The sequence below is a fragment of the Elephas maximus genome, chromosome 4 (genome assembly GCF_024166365.1).
Source record: "Elephas maximus indicus isolate mEleMax1 chromosome 4, mEleMax1 primary haplotype, whole genome shotgun sequence".
In the NCBI taxonomy this organism is placed as follows: domain Eukaryota; kingdom Metazoa; phylum Chordata; class Mammalia; order Proboscidea; family Elephantidae; genus Elephas; species Elephas maximus.
The window spans coordinates 142274847-142301048 of record NC_064822.1 but is presented as its reverse complement, the minus strand read 5'-3'; the positions used below and the strand labels follow the sequence as shown (position 1 = coordinate 142301048).

Sequence of the window (26202 nt, the reverse complement as noted above, 5' to 3'; positions counted from 1 at the left end):
GGCTGTGGAGACCATGGTCTCCAGGAACATCCAGCTCGTTTGGTATAACATAATTTATGAAGAAAATATTCTATGTTATACTTTGGCAAGTAGCGTTTGGGGTCTTAAAAGCTTCTGAGCGGCCATGTAAGGTATTCCACTGGTCTCAGCAAGGGAGAATAAAGAAAACCAAAGACAGAAGGGAAAATTAGTCCAGATGGATGATGGACCACAAGTACTACACCTCCACCAGACTGAGTGTGGCACAACCAGATGGTGCCTGGCTACCACTATGGACTGCTCTGACATGGGTCACAATAGAGGGTCCTGGACAGAGCTGGAAAAAAATGCAGAGCAAAATTCATACACACACACCCCCAGACTTACTGGTCTGACAGAGAGACTGGAGAAACCCTGAGAGTATGGTCCCCAACACCCTTTTAGCTCAGTAATTAAGTCACTTCTGAGGTTCACCCTTCAGCCAAATATTAAACAGGCATATAAAAAGAAAACAAGACTAAATGGACGTACCAGCTCAGGGGCCAAGTCTAGAAGGCAGGAGGGAACAGGAAAGCTGGTAATAGAGAATCTAAGGTAGAGAAGAGGAGAGCGTTGACGTGCCCTGGGGTTGGTAACCAGTGTCACAAAACAGTATGTCTACTAATTGTTTAAAAGGAAGCTAGTTCTGTAAATCTTCATCTAAAGGTAACAGTGTTAGAATTTATTTCAAATGCTACTAATTTTGTAATTGTGATTTTACTTAGTTGAATTACATAGTTGGTACACGCATTTGTTTTTTATCTGTTTTAGGAATGAAATTTAGTGGTTTTTCAAGCTACACATATATGCCCCACACTCAAATTATGTTCAAGCCAGGGACAGTGTCTGCTTTGATTTTGTATAGCTCCTCTGTTGAACTCTGTTATCAGGCTACTCAACTTTTTCCTTCTAAATGTGTGGGGAAAAAAGAAAGCTTGACCCTGAACTAACTTACTGAGACAGTTAAGTAGGCCTCTTTTCAGTAAAAATAGAAATTTCTTAGGTACTTAAATTAATTTACCCCTGAAGTTGACAAAGCTGCTGTACCTGAAATTAAACAACAAAAGCCATGTCTTACTGATAATTGGTTTCAATATGCGTTCAAAAAACATTTAAGATAAACTGTGTCAGATAAGATTTTAGAACTGTGTTTAAGTTGTTTCTTTCCATAGATGGCTCAATAAACACACCAAATTTAGTCAAATATTTTAAATCACAAAGTCACATGCCTCTTAATGTGCTGCATGTGTTAGCTTTTGATTCTCTTAGCAACAGTATTTTTATAGGCTTGTCTTGCCAGTGTCTCCAGTGTATTTTATAAATGTTCTGGAGAACAGTTTGAACAATTTACATCACAAACTTGAGATTCATATATAATGTGTATTTTGTTATGATGTTTTTAGCATTTAATTTATATTAAAACATTTTAAAAAACATTGTATTTATACACAAAATAAACAGGCAGATTTGATGTTAACTACTTTAGGTATTTTTGTTGGTGTTTCTTATATTGATTTAAAAACATTTAAAATCAAAATCCAGAAATGTTAAATTTATTGGAAAATAACTATTCCTATATGTTAACTTTCAAAGAGCCAGGGCAGTCACCTTTTAAAAATGGAGAGACATGTAAAATTAGCTGTTTGTTTGGAAAATCTTGTATCTTCAGTGCCTAATGAGATGACAAATAAGACTCGATTCTGAACCCTGTCATATCTCACCATATCCTTTAGTACGAAGCTCATGTGTTGAACCTCATTTAGGGGAAATATTTCCCAAATACTACCATTCCTCCTTAGTGCTCCTTTTCTGAACTCTCTAGTAACCATATCCCTATAATTGTATTTGTCATATTTCTTTCAATGTAATCATCTGCTTATATATTTTTTTTAATGCACTAGATTGTAATCTCTTCGAGAACTTTGCATATCTGGCCCTTAACTGACTGAATAAAATACTACAAATGCCTTTTTCTTCCAAGTAGAATATACTGATAATAATTTAATCTTAACCCGTTTTTTTACTGTGTTCCTGATTTCTTCTCAACATTCCCTCCCTGACCAATTTCAAGTCCAGTTGTTTTAATTATTACCTTAATGTAGAAATTTACAAATTGATATTTATATTCCACATTTATTTTCAGAGCTTCGGATCTGCATATCCAGTTGGCTCCTGGACATAAGACATAAATTCAGCATTTCCCCAACCTGCTCCTTGCACCTGTGGTGCCTATCCCAATGAATGACTTCTCCCAACCTCTCACCCCACCACCACATCCCATCTTAATAATAAGTCTTGCACACTTTCTCCTAAGACTCTCTTAATTTAGTTCCGTTCTAAGTAACTGTTGTTGCTCACTTCAGGCTCTTTGCTCATCACATTGCTTTTTGTAATCCCTCAGAAATACTGATCTGATGAAATACTCATCTGCTTAAAAACTGTGACTGTCTTTTTCAAACATTATGTTGCTGAAATTCTAAAACATTTTCTCCCACTTCCCTCTACTACTGAAGTGAGCCACTGTTATTGATGGGAGTGTAGCAGATTCCATTGGTGTGTAGAGTAGAAGGTAGGTTGAAAACCACCAACCTATAGTATCAAATCTAGTCATCCTTGCATTATATTCAGATCTTTTGCCTATATTGTATTCAGATCTTTTAACCACCTAGCCTTATTCTGCTTTTTTAATTTACAGATACTGTGTATCACTGGATGGCTTGCTATTTTCTTATTCCATCCATTTTTAATCATGGTGCCTTTGGTCAGTGAGGTTCTGTCATGGATTGAATTATGTCCCCCCAAAATATATGTCAGCTAACTTGGCTAGGCCATGATTCCCAGTATTGTGTGATTGTCCATCATTTTGTCATCTGATGTGATTTTCCCATGTTGTAAATCCTACTTCTGTGATGTTAATGAGGCAGGACTGAATCTACATGATGAGGTCCTGTTTTCAATCAACATGTTTTGAGATACAAAAGAGAGAAGCAAGCAGAGAGACAAGGGGACCTTATACTACCAAGAAACAAGAGCCAGGAGGATAGTGCGTTCTTTGGACCTGGGATCCCTGCACTGAGAAGCTCCTCAACCTGGGAAGATTGATGGCAAAGATCTTCCCCCAGAGCTGACAGAAAGAGAAAGCCTTTCCCTTGTGCTGGCACCCTGAATTCAGACTTCTAGCCTCCTAGACTGTGAAAGAATAAATTTCTTTTTGTTAAACCCATCCACTTATGGTATTTATATTATAGTAACACTAGATAACCAAGACAGGCTCTATCTTGCCTTTTTTTGGTGCTAGTTGAATTCCTATGTAACCTTCAATCTTGTTCTTATATGTATTCAATGAGACCTGTAGGGGCCCTTTTAGTCACACACACAAAAAAACTCTATATGTGCCTGCTGATGTTTTAATACTTTCTACAGACTGTCTTATATGATCATTTTTTGTTTATAGATCAGCCTCGTATATTATAATGGGACTTTTTTTTCCTTCCCTGTATTCTTAGGGCCTTGGCATATATACCACTACTACCAGTTGTTGAGTCTATTCCGGTTCATGGTGAACCCATGTATATCAGGGTAGAATTGCGGTCCATAGGGTTTTCAGTGGCTGACAGAAGTAGGTCACCAGGCCTTTCTTCTGAGGCTCTTCTGAGTGGACTCGGATCTCCAACCTTTTGGTTAGCAACCAAGAACATTAACCATTTGTACCACACAGGGACTCCATATAATATGAAGAGTAACAAGCCTTAAAAAAAAAAGGAGGGAATTCTTAGAAAAAATTTCTTCATAATATTTATGTGTGTTAATATTTACAGTATTACAGGTTAAAACTGGGGGGGTTAAATATTTATATTCATTTAAAAGTAATATATCCATATTACATAAATAACATTTTTGAATTAAAATAACTTGTTTACTCTTGAAAGCTTGATTTTATCAATGACAACGAATACTACTAGCTGTTTTTCTTAAAGTGACACACTTATTTTGTTCATTTACACAAAAATGGCTGCCAAAAATCTTCAGTTGAAATAATCAGAGTTTTTGTCATTCTTTCAAATGAAAATGTGTTCCATGGAAAAAGTGGCTAATTCAGCTCGCAGACTGGTCACACAAGAGCTTTACTTCAAGACAACCGTCATACAGCAGAAATGCTTTATGCATACTTACTATATTGTTCCACAGAATATTAAAAAGATGTGTACTAAAAGGACAAATATTGTATGAGTCCCCTATTATAAGAACTCAAGAAAAGGTTTAAACACAGAAGAAAACATTCTTTGGTGGTTACGAGCGTGGGGAGGGAGGGAGGGGAGTATTCACTGACTAGATAAAAAAATGGTAGACAAGAATTATCTTAGGTGAAGGCAAGGACAACACACAATACAGGGGAAGTCAGCAAAACTGGACTACACCAAAAGCTAAGAAGTTTCCTGAGTACAGTCAAACGTGTTGAGGGACAGAGTAGCAGGGGTGGAATTCTGGGGACCATGATTTCAGCAACCATCTAGGTCAACTGGAATAAGAAAGTTTATTAAGAAAATGTCCTGCATCCCACTTTGATGAGTGGCATCTTGGGTCTTAAAAGCTAGCAAACGGCCGTCTAAGATGCATCAATTGGTCCCAGCACACCTGGAGCAAAGGAGAATGAAGAACACCAAAGACACAAGGAAAATATGAGCCCAAGAGACAGAAAGGGCCGCATAAACCAGAGACCCCATCAACCTGAGACCAGAACTAGATGCTGCCCGGCTACCACCAATGACTGCACCGACAGGGAATAAAACAGAGAGTCCCTGATGGAGCAGGAGAAAAGTGGGGTACAGAACTCAAATTCTAAAAAGACCAGACTTAATGGTCTGACTGAGACTGGAGGAACCCCAGAAGACATGACCCCCCGGACTGTTAGCCCCAAACTAAAACCATTCCCAAAGCCAATTCTTCAGACAAAGATTAGATTGGACTATGAGGTATAAAATGATACTCATGAAGAGTGTGCTTCTTAGTTCAAGTAGATACAAGAGTATAAATCGGCAGCTCCTGTACAGGGGATGAGATGAGAAGGCAGAAAGGACAGGAACTGGTTGAATGGACATGGGAAATTAGGGGTGGAATGGAGGAGTGTGATGTCACATTGTAGGGAGAGCAACTAGGGTCACATAACAATGTGTGTATAAATCTTTGTATGAGAAACTAGCTCGAACTATAAAATTTCACTGGAAAAACAGTAAAGATAAATAGGAGGATGTTAAAAAAAAAAAAGATGTGTACTCAGGGATCAGTACTTAATAAAATTTATAATTTTCACTGCTTTGTCAGAACATTCATAGGTAAAAATAACTTAAAAAAAAAAAACCTGTATACAATGACTGTACACACTTTATTTGTGCTAAGTCGCCAGCAGTTCTACCACCAGTGCTTTTGCACCCTCAGTGCATATGTCAACACACTGAAAAGAGGAAATAACATCTTAGTACTATTTAGAAAACAATGTTGACCTCATTACTTCTCTGAAAGGATCTCAGGGACCCCTCTTGCAGACCACATTTGGGAACCACTGCTGAGGGGTTACTACTGGTACTTAGTTATAATGTCTTGGTGGTTTTCATTTTAATATATACGTTTTCCTAATTGGGTTGCCAAAAAGAATCTAGTCACATATAGTACTGTTGTATGTATATCTAAACAAGGAAGGACTCTTATAATCTGGTTAGTACCATTTACCTGTTTGATGACATTGCAGTCAAGATAGCAGCAGACCAACTTGCAGAGTAGGGATTTTATTCTCATGATGCATTATTTGCAGTATTAACTCAGATTTTTTCTAATCATGCTTTCTGTTTTGATTCTAGGCTTGCATTGATGATAATGTTGATATGGTGAAGTTTCTGGTAGAAAACGGAGCAAATATTAATCAACCTGACAATGAAGGCTGGATACCACTACACGCAGCTGCTTCCTGTGGATATCTTGATATTGCAGAGTAAGCCAGTTCTGAGTTTTAATTTTATCTCAATACAGTTTTAAAGATCTGAGATTTATTGAACCCATTGCCATTGAGTGGATTCCAACTCAATAGAAGTTGTATTAAAGATAAATGAGTGAACTCATATTAGCATAATGCATGAAATTCATCATTTCCAGGAAAGAGAGTGAGTGATTCATCTCAGTGTTAGATCTTCTTCCTGTCTTCCCACCCTCTTTGGCCTTTGGTACTTTGTATTAATGTGAGTAATTGTATATTTTTTCTCTCCATCCCGATCTCCTTTTCTCTTGATGACAGCTAGAGCGTTGTCAAATGATTCTGGGTTAATATTTAGCAATCTAGTCTATCTTTATGTAATCATATGTTAGGGGAAATTAACAATAATTGTCGATTGGGTTACTCTACTGTCAGGAGAGTATTATATAGAGTTCTCCAGTGAGTCAGTATGTTTCTTCTTGCTTAGCTTTTCTCAAAATTGTTTTCTAAAAATATATTTTTTAGAAAAGTTAGTGAAGAATGGTCATTGTATTCTCAGCTACCTTTCATAGGTTGTATATTTGTTTTCTAGGGCCGCCATAATGAATTTCCACAAAATGGGTGGCTTAAAACAACAGAAATTTACTCTCTCACAGCTTTGGAGGCCAGAAGTTTGAAATCAGGGTGTTAGGAAAGTTGTGCTTTCTATAAAGGCTATAGGGGAGGCTTCCTTGCCTCTTCCTAGCTTCTGGTGTCTCCCTGCACTCCTCGCCATTCCTTGACTTGTAGCTACATCACTCCATTTTCTGCCTCCATCTTCACATGGCCTTATTCTGTTTGCCTGTCTGTCTTCTCTTCTTATAATGGTACCAGTCAATGGATTTCAGGCCCACCCTAATCCAGTATGGCCTCATCTTAACTTCATTATATATGAAAAGACCCTATTTCCAAATAAGATCACATTCACAGGTACAGGGCATTAGGATTTCAACATATCTTTTTTTTTTTTTTAATGCTTTAAGTGAAAGTTTACAAATCAAGTCAGTCTCTCATACAAAAATTTACATACACCTTGCTATATACTCCTAATTGCTCTGCCCATAATGAGACAGCCTGCTCCTTCCCTCCACTCTCTTTTTTTTCATGTCCATTCCACCAGCGTCTGACCCCCTCTGCCCTCTCATCTCCCCTCCAGCTAGGAGATGCCTACATAGCTTCAAGTGTCTACTTGATCCAAAAAGCTCATCCTTTACCAGCGTCTTTTTCTATCCCATTGTCCAGTCCAATCCCTGTCTGAACAGTTGGCTTTGGGAATGGTTCCTTTTCTGCGCTAACAGAAGGTCTGGGGGCCGTGACCACCGGGGTCTTTCTAATCTCAATCAGACCATTAAGTCTGGTCTTTTTATGAAGATTTGGGGTCTGCATCCTGCTGCTCTCCTGCTCCCTCAGGGGTTCTCTGTTGTGTTCCCTGTCAGGGCAGTCATTGGTTGTAGCCGGGCACCATCTAGTTCTTCTGGTCTCAGGCTGATGTAGTCTCTGGTTTATGTGGCCCTTTCTGTCTCTTGGGCTCATAGTTACCTTGTGTCCTTGGTGTGCTTCATTCTCCTTTGGTCCAGGGGTTGAGACCAATTGATGCATCTTAGATGGCCACTTGCTAGCGTTTTAAGACCCCAGACGCCACTCTCCAAAGTGGGATGCAGAATGTTTTCTTAATATATTTTATCATGCCAGTTGACTTAGATGTCCCCTGAAACCATGGTCCCCAAACCCCTGCCCCTGCTAAGCTGGCCTTCGAAGCATTCAGTTTATTCAGGAAACTTCTTTGCTTTTGGTTTAGTCCAGTTGTGCTGACCTCACCTGTATTGTATGTAGTCTTTCCCTTCACCTAAAGTAGTTCTTATCTACTATCTAATTAGTGAAAACCCCTCTCCCTCCCTCTCTCCCCCATCTCGTAACCATCAAAGAATATTTTCTTCTCTGTTTAAACTATTTCTCGAGTTCTTATAATAGGGGTCTTATGTAATATTTGTCCTTTTGCAACTGCCGAATTTCACTCAGCATAATGCCTTCCAGATTCCTCCATGTTATGAAATATTTCACAGATTCATCACTGTTTATTGATGCGTAATATTCCATGGTGTGAATATACCATAGTTTATTCATCCATTCATCTGTTGATAGGCAGCTTGGTTGCTTCCATCTTTTTGCTATTGTAAACAGTGCTGCAGTAAACGTGGATGTGCATATATCTGTTCGTGTAAAGGCTCTTATTTCTCTGGGATATATTCCAAGGAGTGGGATTGCTGGATCATATGGTAGTTCTATTTCTAGCATTTTCAGGAAGCGCCAAATCAATTTCTGAAGTGGTTGTACCATTTTACATTCTGACCAGCAGTGTATAAGTGTTCCAGTTTCTCCACAGCCTCTCCAACATTTATTCTTTTGTGTTTTTAGGATTAATGCCAGCCTTGTTGGGGTGAAATAGAATCTCATTGTAGTTTTGATTTGCATTTCCCTAATGGTTAGTGATCGTGAGTGTTTCCTCATGTATCTGTTAGCTACCTGAATGTCTTTAGTGAAGTGTCTGTTCATATCTTTTGCCCATTTTTGAATTGGGTTATTTGTCTTTTTGTAGTTGAGTTTTTTGCAGTATTATGTAGATTTTAGAGATCAGACACTGATCGGAAATGTCACAGCTAAAAACTTCTTCCCAATCTGTAGGTAATCTTTTTAGTCTTTTGGTGAAGTCTTTGGATGAGCATAGGTGTTTGATTTTCAGGAGCTCCCAGTTATCTAGTTTTTCTTCTGTATTGTTGGTAACGTTCTGCATACTGTTTATGCCATGTATTAAGGCTCCTAACATTGTCCCTACTTTTTCTCTCATGATCTTTATCGTTTTAGATTTTATATTTAGGCCTTTGATCCTTTTGAGTTCGTTTTTGTGCATAGTGTGAGGTATGGGTCTTGTTTCATTTTTTTTGCAAATGGATATCCAGTTATGCCAGCACCATTTGTTAAAAAGACTGTGTTTTCCCCATTTAACTCTTCTGGGGCCTTTGTCAGACATCAACTGCTCATATGTGGATGGATTTATGTCTGAATTCTCAATTCTGTTCCATTGGTCTATGTATCTTTTGTTGTGCCAGCAGTACCAGGCTGTTTTGACTACTGTGGCAGTATAATAGGTTCTAAAATCAGGTAGAGTGAGGCCTCCCACTTTGTCCTTCTTTTTCAGTAATGCTTTGCTTATCTGGGGCCTCCCAGCTTATCTTTTTTGGACAACATAAACTAATTCAAACCCAGTACATGTGTATACTTTTAAAGAAAATCTGATTCTTTAAGCATTTAACAAGGAAGTGTAGATATCCTGACAAAATTCTTTATTTTCCCCTCTTGTTGTTATGTGTCCACATCATAGACAATGTCGTCGTCTGTTTGCTTACATCAAAGCTTATCAACTAATCATTTATTGCATGTGGGAGTTCTACCCTGTGGATCTGTCTTAGAAAGGCTTTCAGTTTTATCTGTCTATACATTTCATGTTTTTTTCTCGTGTATTGGAGATAAGATGCATCAATTTCAAGGTGAGGCAGTATGTAGTGAAATGAAAAGTGTTCTGGCCTCAGAGTCTGAAGATCTTGAAGTTATTTAAGTTTTATTACTTACTGCCATTACCTACTCTACATCTTTGGGTAATTTGTTTCTTTTTTCTGTGCCTTGATTTCTTTATATGTAAAATGAGGAAGTCCTTTTATAGTTGCCCAACAGTGGTTTTTCAGAATTATAACCATGGTTCTCAAGTTTCTTACCTCCTTCCTGTACTTTTCATGCTCAACAGAGAACTTGGATCTCTACTTCATAGAGAAAATAGAATATGTACATTTATCTTCATCTATCCTTAAAGACTGATTGAACCTGCAATCAGGATACACGGAGAATTACGGGTGATTGGAATCAAAGAAGGATTGATATTTGGAAAATATGGCCTTGGTGATAGAAATAATGCCGGAGATTGCATAATAGAATTTTGCAAGACCAACGACGTCTTCATTACAAATACCTTTTTTCTACGGCATAAACGACAACTATACATGTGGATGTCACCAGATAGACTACACAGGAATCAAATCGACTATATCTATGGAAAGACACGATGGAAAAGCCCAATACCGTCAGTCAGAACAAGGCCAGGGGCCGACTGCAGAACAGATCATCAGTTGCCTCATATGCAAGTTCAAGTTGAAGCTAAAGAAAATGAGAAAAAGTCCAAGAGAGCCAAAGTACGACCTTGAGTATATCCCATCAGAATATAGAGACCATCTCAAGAATAGATTTGATGCATTGAACGCTAATGACTGGAGACCGGACAAGGTGTGTAATGGCATCAAGGACATCGTACATGAAGAAAGCAAGAGGTCATTAAAAAAGATAGTGAAGGAAAGACCAAAATGGATGTCAGGAGAGACTCTGAAACTTGCTCATGAACATTGAGTAGGTAAATCAAACAGAAGAAATGAAGTAAATGAGCTGAACAGAAGATTTCAAAGGGCAGCTCAGAAAGACAACGTAAAGTATTGAAATGTGTAAAGATTTGGAGTCAGAAACCCAAAAGGGAAGAACACGCTCGACATATTTCAAGCTGAAAGAACTGAAGGAAAAATTCAAGCCTTGAGATACAATATTGACGGATTCTATGGGGAAAATATTAAATGACACAGGAAGCATCAAAAACAGATGGAAGGAATATACAGAGTCAGTATACCAAAAAGAATTGGTTGACATTTCAACCATTTCAGAAGGTGGTGTATGATCAGGAACTGATAGTACAGAAGGAAGAGATCCAAGCTGTTCCAAAGGCATTGGCGAAAAACAAGGCTCTAGGAACTGACAGAATACCAACTGATATGTTTCGACAAACAGATGCAGCACTGGAAGTTTTCGCCTGTCTATGCCAAGTAATTTGGAAGACAGCTACCTGGCCAACCAACTGGAAGAGATCCATATTTATGTCTATCCCAAAGAAAGATAATCTAACAGAATGTGGAAATTATTGAACAGTATCATTAATATCACACACAAGTAAAATTTTGCTGAAGATCATTCAGAAGCGGCAGCAGCAGTACATCAACAGGAAACTGCCCGAAATTCAGAAGAGGATGTGGAACCAGGGATATCATTGCTAAATGTCAGCTGGATCCTGGCTGAAAGCAGAGAATACCAGAAAGATGTTTACTTGTGGTTCATTGACTATGCAAAGGCATTTGACTGTGTGGATCATAGCATATTATGGATAACATTGCAAAGAATGGGAATTCCAGAAAACTTAATTGAGCTCATGAGGAACATGTACGTGGATCAAGAGACGGTAGTTCAGACAGAACAAGAGGAGGATGCTGATGTTTTAAAGTCAGGAAAGGTGTGTGTCTGGGTTGTGTCCTTTCACCATACTTACTCAATCTGTATGCTGAGCAAGTAATCTAAGAAACTGGACTATATGAAGAAGAACTCAGCATCAGGGTTGGAGGAGGACTCTTTAACAACCTGTGTTATGCAGATGACACAGCCTTGCTTGCTCAAAGCTAAAAGAACTTGAAACACTGACGAAGATCAAAGACTACAGCCTTCAGCGTGGATTACATCTCAACATATGAAAAAACAAAAATCCTCACAAGTGGACCAATAAGCAACATCATGATAAACAGAGAAAAGATTAAAGTTGTCAAGGATTTCATTTTACTTGGATCCACAATCAACAGCCCTGGAAACAGCAGTCAGGAGATTAAAGATGCATTGCATTGGGCACATATGCTGCAAAAGACCTCTTTAGTGTTAAAAAGCAAAGTTTTCACCTTGAAGACAAAGGTACGCCTGACCCAAGCTGTGCTGTTTTAAATCACTGAGTATGCGTGCAAAAGCTGGACAGTGAATGAGGAAGGCGAAAGAAGAATTGACACCTTTGAATTAAGGTGTTGGCGAAGAGTATTGAATATACCGTGAACTGCCAAAAAAACAAACAAATGCGTCTCAGAAGTACAGCCAGAATGCTCCTTAGACACAAGGATGGCGAGAGTAGTCTCACATACTTTGGACATGTTATTGGGAGGGCAGTGTCCTGGAGGAGGACATCATGCTTGGTAGAGGGTAGGCAAAAAAGAGGAAGACCCTTAACAAGATGGGGTGACACAGTGGCTGCAACAGTGGGCTCAAGGATAGCAACGATTGTGAGGATGAAGCAGGACCGGACAGTGCTTCATTTCGTTGTACATAGGGTTGCTGTGAGTCAGAATTGACTCGCCAGTATCTAACAACAACAGCATCTTTAAAGATTAGGTGCTTAGTTCTGGAGTTAACTGATGTGGATTGTGAATGCCTCCTCAGCCACTGTTGAAAGTGTATGATCTTGGACAAGTTGCTTAAATTTTCTAAGCTTACATTTCCTTCTCTATAAAATGGGAGTAATATTTCTTAGGATGTTGTGAGGATTAATTGAGGTAATTTATCAAACATAGTACCTGGCACATAGAAAATACTCATAAGTACTAATCTTAGGACCATTATCTTTTTTATATCCCTGGGAGAGTGAAAACCTAACTGCTTTCTTAAGATATTTAATCCGTTTTTTTTTTTTCTTTCCATTTTTAACTCATGCTTCTGAGTTTGAGAAGGCAAGTGTTTTTCCCCCTAAATAATTTCCTCCCATAGATTTGATTGGTAACCTATTGTTTCACTTGGTGCTTTTGGTTGCAAAAAATAGAATACCCAATTTAAAATAAACTTAAGAGTAAGGGCACTTGCTATGCAAGATAGTATGTTATAATGCACAAGAGGAAGAGCATTCAAATTTATTAAGTTGCTCAGTGTTATCCTCAAGAGCCAGGGGTCTTCCAGATTTTTTTCTTCTTCTGCCTTTCCTAGATACTCACTTTATTTTTAGCCTTGACACCTCATAATCGTAAGATGATTGCCACATCTCCAGAATTGTGGTTTTATACATCCACGTCCAGGAGCAAAATAAAAAGCAGATAGGGATTGAGAATATCCTTCTCCGTACTTTGTGTATGCCAGGGAGGGAAACCTTTCCCAGAGAGCCATCTGCCTGCAGCCAGCTTCTCCCTGGAGAACTTCCATTGGCCTGAATTAGGTCATTTGCCCATGTCCTAGCAGCAAGGAAAGCTGGGAAAGGCAAACATCTGGCATTCAGCTTTTTACATACCAGTAAATAAGTATGGAGAAAGGTAAGCAATTCGCTGCAGCCGTTAATATTATCAGTAGTGTAACTACTTTAATCTTTTGAAAGGTGAGATAAATATGTGCTTTATAGGACTCGTGCAAACAGAAGTGACCTGTTTTGGCCAAAGTTGACTAGAGTTTTGCCTATCTAATTTCCTTTCTATGAATGTTTTGAATTTATGACTGATATGACTGAAGTGTTTAAATTCATAGTTTCTTTAAATGAAACTAAAATTAGAAGAACGATGAAGTTTTTCTTTTGCTCTTCTGTCTTGTGAGTTTTCTAATAATTTTTTTTATAAAAGAGTTTGGCACTTGTTATTTTTTAAGTTAACAGCCCAAAGCCCCTCAAATTCATGATTATTTTTTTTATCAGCATGACGTCTTCCAGCACTTAATTTTACTAACGAATCAGATAAGTTAATGAAGCCCTACTTTTCTTGAATCTAGAAAAATAAGCATGGTGGCTTAAGAGATAAGGTGAGCGTACCTCCTAAACCATGGCATTTATGTAGGTGAAAAAAATCTCTATTCATGATGCAGAGACAACAGCTATAAACCAGGATTGATCCAGGCAAACGGGGGGCTTATGGTCACTCCAAATGGAGCATTTTAGTGTTCAATGTATTGTAACTTGTGTCTCTGCCATTCACTAGCTTTGCACCCTTGAGGAAGCTACTTAGCCTCTATTTATAAAGTGGAAATGATTTGTCTTCTCTCTAGCTCTCATTTCTCATATTGCTTTCCACTTCATGTTTTTCACTCCATTGGTACCAGACTACTTTTAGTTCCTCATCGTTCTCTTTTGGATCATACCAACAAATCTTTGCTCATACGGTTTCCTTTGCCTGCTTTCTTTACTTGACTAGCTCCTACTGAACTCTCAAGGTGCAGTTTGTGTAAGGGTCATTTCTCCCAGGAAATGTTTCTGATGTCCCCTCACTCATTCACCATCATCTCTTAGCATGTCAGTTTTTTACGTGTTTCTTTACTAACTGAATTATGCATACAATACTACTAATTCATCCCTATTGAAATGGGAAGTGAAACAAGCAATCAAGCCCACATTAGTTTACTCTAAGGATTTGAGGATAATTAGAATAAGGTGAGTTCTAATTTTTTGCCTCCACTGGAGATGGAACAAGTGTTGTGGTTACAGTTTAGTTTCTAGACATTTAACAATTTCACATCTGGTCCGTAGCCTAACAGGAGCCAAGTGAATAGGTTCTCCATATTCTGGCTCAATTATATCACGTTTTCACCAAAATAATTACCCTCATCCCATGTCTATCTACATAAATGGCTTAGGGTAAGTTAAGAGTAGAGGTTGTTTAACAGTGTCCCTTCTCCAGAGTGGAATGGAGGAAGAAGAAATGAAGTGAGTTTGGGAAGTTTAATGTAATGCTTAGCATATGCATTGTATTAATAAATATTTACTGTCGCGAGCTTTTCATTCTTAAGAGTATTACTACTTTGTTTTAAAAATCCTGTAATCAATAAATATTTAAGCCTCTACTGAATATATTAAAAAAAAAAAAGTCGCCATCGAATCGATTCCAACTCATAGCAACCCTATAGGACGGGGTAGAACTGCCCCCATAGTGTTTCCAAGGAGCAGCTGGTGGATTCAAACTGCTACCCTTTTGGTTAGCAGCCAAACTCTCAACCACCGCACCACCAGGGCTCCACTGTATATCAGGACAGGTGTCTTAGTTATCTAGTGCTGCCATAACAGAAATACCACAAGTGGATGGCTTTAACAAAGAGATATTTATTTCCTCACAGTAAAATAGGCTAAAAGTCCAAATTCAAGGCGCAGCTCCAGGGGAAGGCTTTCACTCTCTGTCGGCTCTGGAAGGTCCTTGTCCTCAATCTTCCCATGGTCAAGGAGCTTCTCAGGCACAGGCACCCTGGGTCCAAAGGACGTGCTCTGTTCCTGGTGTTGCTTTCTTGGTGATACAAGGTCCCCAACTCTCTGCTTGCTTCCCTTTTATCTCTTGAGAGAGAAAAGGTGGTACAGGCCACACCCCAGGGAAACTCCCTTTACCTTGGATCAGGGAGGTGACCTGAGTAAGGGTGGTGTTGCGATCATACCCTAATCCTCTCAACATAAAATTACAGTCACAAAATGGAGGACAACCACACAATACTGGGAAACATGGCCTAACCAAGTTGATACATATATTTTTGGTGGCAGATAATTCAATCCATGACGTTCCAGCTTCTCTGCCACTGCAGGTACACCATATGCATTGTTTTAATAAATACTTACTGTCCTGAGCTTTTCATTCTTAAGAGTATTATTACTTTTCAAATATGTTTTTAAAATACTGCAATCAATAAATATTTAAGTCCCTACTGTATATATATTAAAAAAAAAAAAAAGTTGCCATCGAGTCGATTCCAGTTCATAGCAATCCTATAGGACAGGGTAGAACTGCCCCATAGAGTTTCCAGGGAGTGGCTGGTGGATTCAAACTGCTAACCTTTTGGTTAGTAGCCAGGCTCTCAACCACTGCGCCGCCAGGGCTCCACTGTATATATCAGGACAGGTATTAAAATACATGCATTAACATCATTTTCTTCCTTTGGTATGCCTAATTGGCAGTATAAAACTCTCACTGTAACATCAAGGTATTTCTCCCTAAAAAGTATGGTGTTGATGTCATTAGGCTATGAATCACAGGTAAAATTGAATAGTATGACTCTACATACTAGAAAAGGCAAATGATTTTTTAGCATAAAAAGACCACGTATGCAATTTATTATTCCAATCTATAACTATATAGTTTTATAACCATAAACCATAATGAACTCATAACTTTAAGTTGTTATGTACAAAGCATTGAAACCAAGTCCTCTGAAGAAATAATTAGATAACAATATAAGGGCTGCACAATGGCAGCATATTAATTTTGTTTTTTTTGTTTATTAACTGGAATACTTTTTTAGAAAAAACTCTCCCATCTATTATTTGGTTACAATTAGTACAGTTCTTATAGGAAATTAAGGATATGTTTTTTACTCTTTCCTTTTATATACTAGATTTTACAATAGTGAGTTTGTTCACTAGCATCCTTCAGTGGAGCTAATTAGTTTTTGGAGGTTTTAAGTAACAATAAGAGCTCATGCAGTTAAACACATATGATGTATTCTAATCCATTATAGCAGTTATCCTTATTGATTTGACAGTTGCCCCAACTTTGGTCCCTGAGAGTCTCTCTAAGTTGGCTTCTTAGTTCTTGGGAGATGACCAAATAGCCTTTAATAGCCTCGTTGCTGTCTGGTATTACAAGATGTTCCAGACTCATATTTTACATCTCCTGCCTCAGGTCTGAAATCAGCCATTTCTCCAAGGATCTCTATTCCTCATAAAACGGTGTTAGGACTGCTCATTGCTACGGAATTGGTCATTGTTTCCAATTCAGACTCAGCGCCAGTGTTTTTCTTTAACCTCTTCTATCCTGTATCAGTAGTACCTTCTCCCTCAACTTATTGCCTAAAACTAGAGGATAAAAATGCCATACATACCTACTCCTTCCTCATTTATCGATTATCTCATTCTCAAACATGTCGGAGCTATGACAATAGTAACACATCTACTTTCCGACTGTTTTGCCCATTAACCAGGCAGCTTTGTGCGTTAAGGAGGCAGCAGGCATGGCGGCAATGGCTGCAGAACACCTTCCCTTGAGGAGGTTCTATGGCCCGCCTTTAGGAAGCTGGGCTGTGCTGCCCTGTTGCCTTCCTGCCAGAAAGGGCATTGTATCCAGCTGCTGTGCTGGGCAGCTCCCTCCGTGGCCACCGCTACCATGGTGCCAGATGCACGGGCAACCCTGAGCCAGCAATCGCCTGTTCTGGGTTCTCACCTGAGTCCCTGCACTTCAAAATTGCTGTAGGGTGGGAAGGGAGAAAAGAAGGAGGAATTGGAGAGGGTGTGTGGGAGAAAGGTGTGCGAGTTTAATGACATATTCCAAAGTGAGCCAAACTGGGCCTGAAGCCTCTGCCTCAGTGGTGCCTGGTGCTCAGCCAGTCTCCCAGTACCTTTGCAGGAAACCCCAAGCGTTGGTGAGTCACCAGACCCAGGAGGCAGAGCAGGCTCTGGGATGTGAACACAGGGCTTGCAGGGGTGGGAGTGGAGCTTCCGTGAGGGAAGCTCTGACCCAGCGCAGGAGGAAGGTGAAGTGGTTAAGCTGTGGACCCTCCAGTCACACCATCTTTATCCAGCTTTATCTCCTCCAAGCCACCTCCTCCACTGAGTAATAATCTGTAACTGGGCTTGTCACAATGATGAGCATGTCAGTAAATCTTACCAAAAACCAAACCAAACCCAGTGCCGTCGAGTCAATTCCGACTCATATCAGTAAATCTTAGCTGCTATTATTTCTATGATCATATTTTCTGAACAGAAAAAAATCAAATGGATGGTCTGTGAACAGGAAAAAAAAAATTCTCCATTTTCACGTAACGGCAATTTTTGCATAACAACCTAATCTTTGGAACCTAACCATGTCGATAAGTGAGGAATGGGTGTAATTACTAATTTGCTTCATCATATATTACACTTATATTACCAGTATAACAATACCACTACCACTAACAGCAATATGATCACTGAAAGCAGTTTGAAGTTTTGTTCCTTGGGGGATTTTTTTTTTTTTTTGCATTTCTTTTTATCCTGAGGGTATTCCACTTGGAAATTACTATGAAATTACTGTGTGTTGAAGTCATTTGCAATAGTTCTTTTTGATTATATCACCAATTGGATATACCGTTAGGTCCGTTCGTTTATTTTTTAGAGTTCGCTTTTTTTTAATTTAATTTTAAAATACCAGGTTCCAACGTCAAATTTTGAGAACAGGGTATCTTCAAAGGAAGTATAGCTTCTAACCCTTTTCTACGACCTCGTTCCCTCATACACCCTATAAGACCAAAAACCGAAACCTGTTAACTGTCAAGTTGATTTCGACCGATAACGACCCTATAGGACAGGGTAGAACTGCCCCACAGGGTTTCCAAGGAGCAGGTGGTGGATTCGAACTGCTGACTTTCGGTTAGCAGCCATAGCTCTTAACCACCCTTTGCCACCAGGGCTCCGTACGCCCTATAGGTAACCATTTTTTGTAGATAAGTGATAGGATAGGGTACACATACTTCTACACTTCGCTTTTTTAACTTAACGGTCTCTTTTGGGGATCACTATCTAAAGAAATACAGAGAATATTCTTCATTGTTCTTTATAGTTATAGAACCTCCATTGCATACCCATTGCCATCAAATCAATTCCGACTCATAGCAACCCTCGAGACAGAGTAGAACTGCTCCATAGGGTTTCCAAGGCTGGAAATCTTTATAGAAGCAGACTGCCACATTTTTCTCCTGCAGAGCATCTGGTGGGTTCAAACTGCCAACTTTCTGGTTAGCAGATAAGCACTTAACTACTGCGCCACCAGGGCTCCTTCTCCATTGTATAGTACTTCATTATAGTTTTATTTAACCAGCCCCTCTTAATTGACCAATAAGTGTTACCTAATTGATTACAGTTATAGCCTTGGATTTGCCTTTTGTTTTTGTTTTCTTGCAAAATACGAGTTTTTTGTTTATCTGAAAAATATTTTTAATTTGGATAATAAAATGATTTGTCTGACCTTTTAGTTATTGATATGGTTATTATTCTGACATAATCTTTGTATTTTAATTTGTTTACCACATTTCTTTTTTAGGCTTCCACTATATAGATGTTTAAGAAATGCTTTTACCTTGAGTAGCTTCAGTGTTTGCCATAGAATTTTCCAATAGAAAGTAAAATTAGCCCTGTATCAAGCTGGCTTTATATAGTTTTGTAGTATAGAGAATGGAATATTAATTCAATGGTACATTTGGAGTTTTTCTTTTTGGGGGGTTGTTTCAAAGATACTGCTGTTGAAGATCAGATCTTACTATAAAATGCTTGTAGGATTGTGACCAGTGACATTTTCATGGTCTTATTTACAACATGGAGCCCTGGTGGCACAGTGGTTAAAGCAATCGACCGCTAACTGAAAGGTCGGCGGTTTGATGAAACCACCAGAGGCTCCGAGGATGAAAGGTGTGGGAGCCTCCTCCTGTAAAGATTATAGCCTTGAAAACCCTATGGGGTCACTGTGAGTCAGAATTGACTGCATGGCAGTGGGTTTGTTTCTGTTTATTTACAGCATAGAAAAAGTTTTATTAGCTTTGTCTCTTGATCATTAAGGAATAAGCCATTTAAGGATATGATAATTTTTAAATATTTGTGGTAGCTTATTTATGGCTTGGCATTTCTTCTTCATGTAACCTTTATTTCATAAACATCAAATAGAATTCTCAAGATTTCTGTTGGTTTAACCTTCAAGATATATCCAGTATCTAATTCTCATCACCTCTTTCATTTCTCCCTAGTCCTAGACACTGTTGGTTTCCACTGGGATTATTGGGGCTGCCTCCTTTTAACTATAACTGTCCTCTTGCCATGTCTATTTTCCACACCACAGCCATTATGCCTTTTAAAATGTTAGAATGCAGATAACATCACATTTTTGTTCAAAGACCTCAAATGGCTCTACACTGCATTCAAGGTAAAGTCGGAGCTCTTCTGAAGGTGGCCTACGAGGCTCATGGTTTGACCCCCTGTCACCTATGACTTCATCTTTTCCACTCTACCCTCAGACTCTCCCCTTTAGCCACACTGGTCTACTTGTTGAGCCTTTAAATAAACTGGGCATCTTCCTCTGTGATATTTGTACCTGCTGACTCCTCTATCTAGAGTTTAATAAAATAATGTTATTTTTGGTGAAAGAATCAGAAATTTTTACCAAATTTAAGAAATATATAAAATTCTTTGCCACCACCCCCTGCATAAGAAACATTTATAATGATTAAGGACTCACAAATCAGACAACTCTTGTGTTTAAATCTTAATTCTGTCAATTAATTGCTGTTAACTTTGGACCAGGTACTAGCTTCTTTGAACTTCTGTTTCCTTGTCTATAAAATGGAATTATTAGTATTTGTCCCTACTTTATAAGATTGTTGTGAAGATTAAATGAGATAATGTGTACAAGACACTTGGCACAATATGTGGCACATGTTTAACACTCAGTAAGTGTTAACGGTAGGGTTTACACCTCAACGTAAAACAAAAATCCTCACAACAGGACCAATAAGCAATGTCATGATAAACGGAAAAAGGATTGATGTTGTCAAGGAGTTCATTTTACTTGGATCCACAATCAATGCCTGTGGAAGCAGCAGTCAAGAAATTAAATGAGGTGTTGGGTAAGTCTTCTGCAAAAGACTTCTTTAAAGTGTCTGAAAACAAAGACATCACTTTGAGGGCTAAGGTGCGCCTGACCCAAGCCATGGTATTTTCAGTTGTCTCACACGCATGTGAAAGCTGGACAATGAATAAGGAAGACTGAAGAATTGATGTCTTTGAATTATGGTATTGGCAAAGAATATTTACTATACCATGGACTGTCAGAAGAACGAACAAATCTGTCTTGGAAAAAGTACAGCCAGAATGCTCCTTAGAAGCAAGGATGGCAAGACTTCATCTCACATACTTTGGACGTGTTATCAGGAGGGACCAGTCCCTGGAGGAGGACATCATGCTTGGCAAAGTAGAGAGTCAGTGAAAAACAGGAAGACTGTCAACAAGATAGATGGACACAGTGGCTGCAACCATGGGCTCAAGCATAGCAAAGATTGTCAGGATGGCGCTGGACCAGGCAGCGTTTCATTCAGTGGTCCATAGGGTTGCTGTCATTTGGAGCCGACTCGACGGCACCTTAAAACAGCAACAAATGCTGGCTAAATCAGAAATTATTGTTAATATCAATTTTTCATCATTATGTTTTTGTGAAAAATAAATAAGCTCTTGGTTCTCCTAGGTTATTTAACAAGGGAAACTATCATCTTTTAGGGCAAATGTATCTAAATGAAAGGGGCAGAGGAGGGTAAAGTAGTCGCTTGTCATACTTTCATTGATATGTGATTATTTGGATCACAGAGGAGCTTGAAAATCTATTGAGTTTGAATTTTATTTACATACTTCTTATCGAGAGTGATACTTTGTTAGTGTAAAGCAGGCCACGTACTTAGATTAGAAATGTTAGAAGGTGATCCTAAATTGAGAATCTTATGAAAATTTTGCAGTCTTTTTCAAGAGATATTTATATCTGACTAAAATAATAATGAGGTACATTTGCCTAAAGCTGTATTATCCTCATATACGTTCTTACTAGGTTTCTTTTTTTTTTTTTTAAACAACTTGATAGAATGTGCGCTATTAGTCGCGTTAAATCACAGCTGTCTCCTATTAGTAATGTTAGACATTCTGAGATACAGCAATGACTGCAACGTAATCTTTCATCTTCAAGTTACAGATACATGTGAAGTCAATTCTAATACTAGATAGGATTTAATGAATCAGGAGTTGTACAAGGAAACTGAAGAAGAAATGATGAATTCTGTTTAGGCTAATTAGAGACCGATTCTAGAGGAGGTGACATTACCTCTTAAATAATGAGAAAGGATTTTTGTCACTGGGAGATGGGAGCTGCCTGAAGAAAGTCATGTTATTCGTTAGTGATAAATAACATTTAACTGGCTGCCACTGTTTTAACTAACACTTGCCATTTCTTTGTTTTTAAAGTATAATAACTGATACGCATATGCACTGAACATTGCAGTTTAGTATGCTACTTCTACTAAGCTCAGTACTTTTTCCACCAGTTGAATTGTCAGCCTACTGAAAACTAGTGGTATTTGTTCTCAGTCAGTTACTGCATGTTGAACTTGTTAGTGATTATATAATTTAATTGAATAGCCTCAAAACTAACGAAATGTGGGCACGAAAGAAAATGGTTGCTATGATAACTAAGTTGAATGCTTTGGAAAGGCTCAATAAAAGCAAGGCTCTAAAAACATAATTGCAGTGTAATTAGATGTGAGTGAGACAACTGTAGAAGAGTGAAAGAAAAAATGGTGAAAATCTAGGATTGTATACTCAGATTGCTTTGCTGTTATCTTCAAGTTGTTGCTTTGTTTTAAAGACATTTCAAGTCTTACACAACACATTATGGGTGTGGTTTTTGTAAGAAAGACAGCATAGATTTTCAGTGATTAGAGATATTTTCCAAAGAAAAGGCCTGGCCTTCACTAAAGGATGCGTAAATGAATATACATGTATGTTTTATGTTCAAATAAGTGTTTTACTTGCATATATGTATTATGTTTTATGATTCCCTATTTTAACCAGTTTTTCTGGCTGACCAAGCAAATATAGGTTCTAACTGCTTTGGATAAAGGAGCTTCCTTGGAGCCGTAGTTTTTCAGTGAGAGGACTATTAGTAGGATATGAAGAGAGTAACAGATAAGACAGAGAAAGTGAGCTGGGGCTATAGCATAGAAAAATTTGTGTGCCGTGCTTAGTGTGACCTTCGGTGGTGGTATATTTTTAGGGAAGTGATGGTCTTCCATGAGTGTTTTAGGAAGACTGTTCTTGACATTGGGATGGTTAGACAAAAGAATTGGCGCAGTGGCAGTGAGATTGGAAGTAGAGCAGATCTGAGAGAAATTTGGAGAATAGAATTGATAAGGCTTGGTTATGATTCATTGTATCTAGGTTGTAAGGTAGAAGGGAAAATTAAAAGTGGCGATGATGAAAATAATTTACATTTATTGAATGCTTACTGTGTGCTAGCCACTGCTGTGAGTCCTTTAAATACATATAATTTCAGTCATCCTGCCAATTATATGAAAATATACTATTACCCCTCCCCAGGCCCTTATGTATAATTCTAAAGCCCGAAAGCTCGGAAAAATGGAGGTTGGGGGGGATTGTAAATTTGGTGTGGACTTTTTTGGTGACAAAACATGACTGGAGCTGATAAGAGGCTATTTGTAGCCTTAGTTTATCCCGTTTATTGTAAATTTATCTTTTGCAGAAGTGTTAATGTGTTCGATTATGGAGTACTACCTCAGACCCCAAGGAGGGTATTATGTAATACACAATATTATCTTCCTAAAATAACAAAGATTCTGAAATATGGGTTTGGATGAGGGATAGTGGGCCTGTATTATAATTCTTATTTTAGAGATGAGGAAATTGACCTACAAAGAGAGTGCCAAAGCTTGGATTTCAACCTAGGCTGTCCAATTTTTCAAGTCTTTACTTTTACCCAGCAAGAAGACATAGCAATCCTAAATGTGTATATACTAAACAGCAGCATTGAAGATAACTGAAACAAAAAGCTGATAGAACTGAGAGGAGAAAAACTCACAATTACAGTTAGACTCCAGCACCCCTTTTTCAACAATTGATAGAACAACTAGGTAGACAAGGTTATAGAACCCAACAGCGCCATCAACCAATGTGCTCTAATTGTCATTTATAGAAAACTCTACTCAAAAAAAGAGCCCTGGTGGCGCAGTGGTTGAGCATTTGGCTGCCAACCAAAAGGTTGACAGTTCCAGTCTACTGGCTGCTTCTTGGAAACCCTGTGGGACAGTTATGCTGTGTCCTGTAGTACCTCTGTGAGTCAGAATCGACTTGACAGCAACGGGTTTGAGGTTTTTTTCTTTTTCTTTTTCTCTTTACTACCCAACAACCAAAAAACTCATTTTCATCAAGTAGACTCCAACTCATAGTGACCCTATAGAAGAGAGTAGAACTGCCCCCTTAGGGTTTCCAAGAAGCGGTTGGTAGATTCGAACTGCCAACCTTTTGGTTAGCAGCCACTACACCACCAGGGCTCCTTTACCCAATAACAGCAGAATACATATTCTTTTCAAATACCCACAGAACATATACCAAGTCAGATCATACCCTGGGTCATAAACATAAACCTCAACAGGTGTTGAAAAATTAAAAGCATACAGAGTGTGTTCTCCAACCATAACGGACTCAAACTAGAAATCAGCAACAGAAAGATAAAAGGAAAATCTCAAAACACCATAGAAACTGAACAAAACACATTTAAATAATCATCAGTCGAAGAATTTTCATGGGAAATAAAAAAATACATTGAACTGAGTAAAAATGAAAATGCAATGTATCAAAATTTCAGGAACACAGCCAAAGCCATGCTGAGAGGGTAATTTCTAAATGGCGTACGTTAGAAAGCAGGAGTGTCTCAAATCAGTAATCTGAGCTCCCACATCAAGAACCTAGAAAAGAAGAGCGAGATAAACTCGAAGCACGCAGAAATAAGGAAATAATAAAGCTAACAGAAATCAGTCAACTTGAAAACAGAACAGTAGAAAAAAATCAATGAAATGAAGAATTGATTCTTTGAAATGATGAATAAAATGCACAGACCTCTAACAAGACTGGCAAAGAAAGAAAGAATATGCAGATTAAACAATACTAGGATTACCAATAACCAAAAACCAAACCAAACCCAGTGCTGTCGAGTCGATTCCGTCTCATAGAGACCCTATAGGACAGAGTAGAACTGCCCGTAGAGTTTCCAAGGAGCACCTGGTGGATTTGAACTGCTGACCCTTTGGTTAGCAGCCGTAGCACTTAACCACTACACCACCAGGGTTTCCGTGGATTACCAATAGCAAGGGAATATCACTCAGGCCGAGCAGGCATCGAAAGGATCATAAGGAAATCAAACAACTCTACATCAGAAAAACCAGTTGCTATCAAGTCTGTTCTGACTCATGGCGACCCCGTATGTTTCAGAGTAGAACTGTGCCGCATAGGGTTTCAGTGGCTGTGCTCTTTTAGAAGCTGATGCCCTTTCTTCTGAGGTGCCTCTGGCTGGACTCAGACTGCAGATCATTTGGTTAGTAGCCGAGCGTTTAACCGCTTGTACCATTGCTAGTTGACGGACTAGTAGAAGGTAATAAACTGGGAAATAGTGTTAATTTGCATACCAGTTTGTACCAAAATAGTATTGAAGAACCAAGAGAGCAATTTTAGTTTCTATTTGTTATTTATTGATATTGTTATTAGCGATTTTTAGGTACTTTGCCTGTACCTGAAGGACTTTGAAGTTAGTGATTAAAATATTATTTTTAGTGTTGAAATAAATGCAAAGAATAGAAAATATTCTTTCTTTTAATAACACCTTTATTGAGATGTAATTCACATACTATAAAATTCACCCTTTAAAGCATACAGTTCAGTGGTTTTTATTATTTTCATGAAGTTATACAACTATAACCACTACTGAATTCCAGAACGTTATTATCATTCCAGAAAGAAACCCCCATACCCATTAGTTCTCAGTCACCATTTTCCCTTTCCCCAGTCCCTAGCAACCACTGATCTTTCTCTCTCTGGATTTCCCCATGGCCTTTTGTGCCTGGCTTCTTTCACTTAGTGTGTTTTCTAAGGTTCATCTGTGTTGTAGCATGTATCAGTACTTCATTTCTGCCATATTATTGCCAAATATTTTATTGTATGTATTTTGTTTATCCATTTATAAGTTGATGGATATTTAAGAGAAAGCCTACTTTTAATATGACTTAGTAAAAGAAATATTTTTTTTAAAAAGTGTGATAGTCATCACTTGATATTTTATACCCTTATCATAGTAAGGTAAACATAGTTCATAGATGAAAAGCTGACATCACGTAGCAGATTAGAGCAAAGAAATAGCAGATAATGTGACACTGTAGCTTCCGATGTTTCAAGGAAGATTTTAAAAATTCTCTTAAAGTGAAGCTTTGGGCAAAAGAATCTATAATTACTGTTAAGTATCATTTTTAAATCTTAGAACATCTCCATTTTCATATTCTTAAGTGGGAAGCTCAAATTTTTTTCACCAAGATTTAGGAATTATTTTCATATCTAGTTAATTTGAAGAAATACTGTTAGAAGTCTGTTTTGTAGTTCCGATTTCAGCAACATTACTTGTACTGACGTTCTAGATGATGTGGCAGTCTTAGTTTAAAAAAGTTGATACATGGTACAATTGGAAATTAAACTATTTGTCACTGTAATAAAATGCATA

At 38.2% G+C, this 26202-nt stretch overlaps 1 protein-coding gene across 3 annotated transcripts in view; it reads left to right on the top strand.

Moving 5' to 3' along the window:
- The window catches only part of PPP1R12A (protein phosphatase 1 regulatory subunit 12A), a 173154-nt gene that overhangs the window by 45951 nt on the left and 101001 nt on the right, over positions 1–26202 (top strand). For all 3 annotated transcript variants that reach the window (XM_049885166.1, XM_049885167.1, XM_049885164.1), the window contains exon 2: positions 5874–6004. In XM_049885166.1, coding sequence (XP_049741123.1) covers positions 5874–6004 — 131 coding nt within the window. The remainder of the gene's footprint in view (positions 1–5873; positions 6005–26202) is intronic.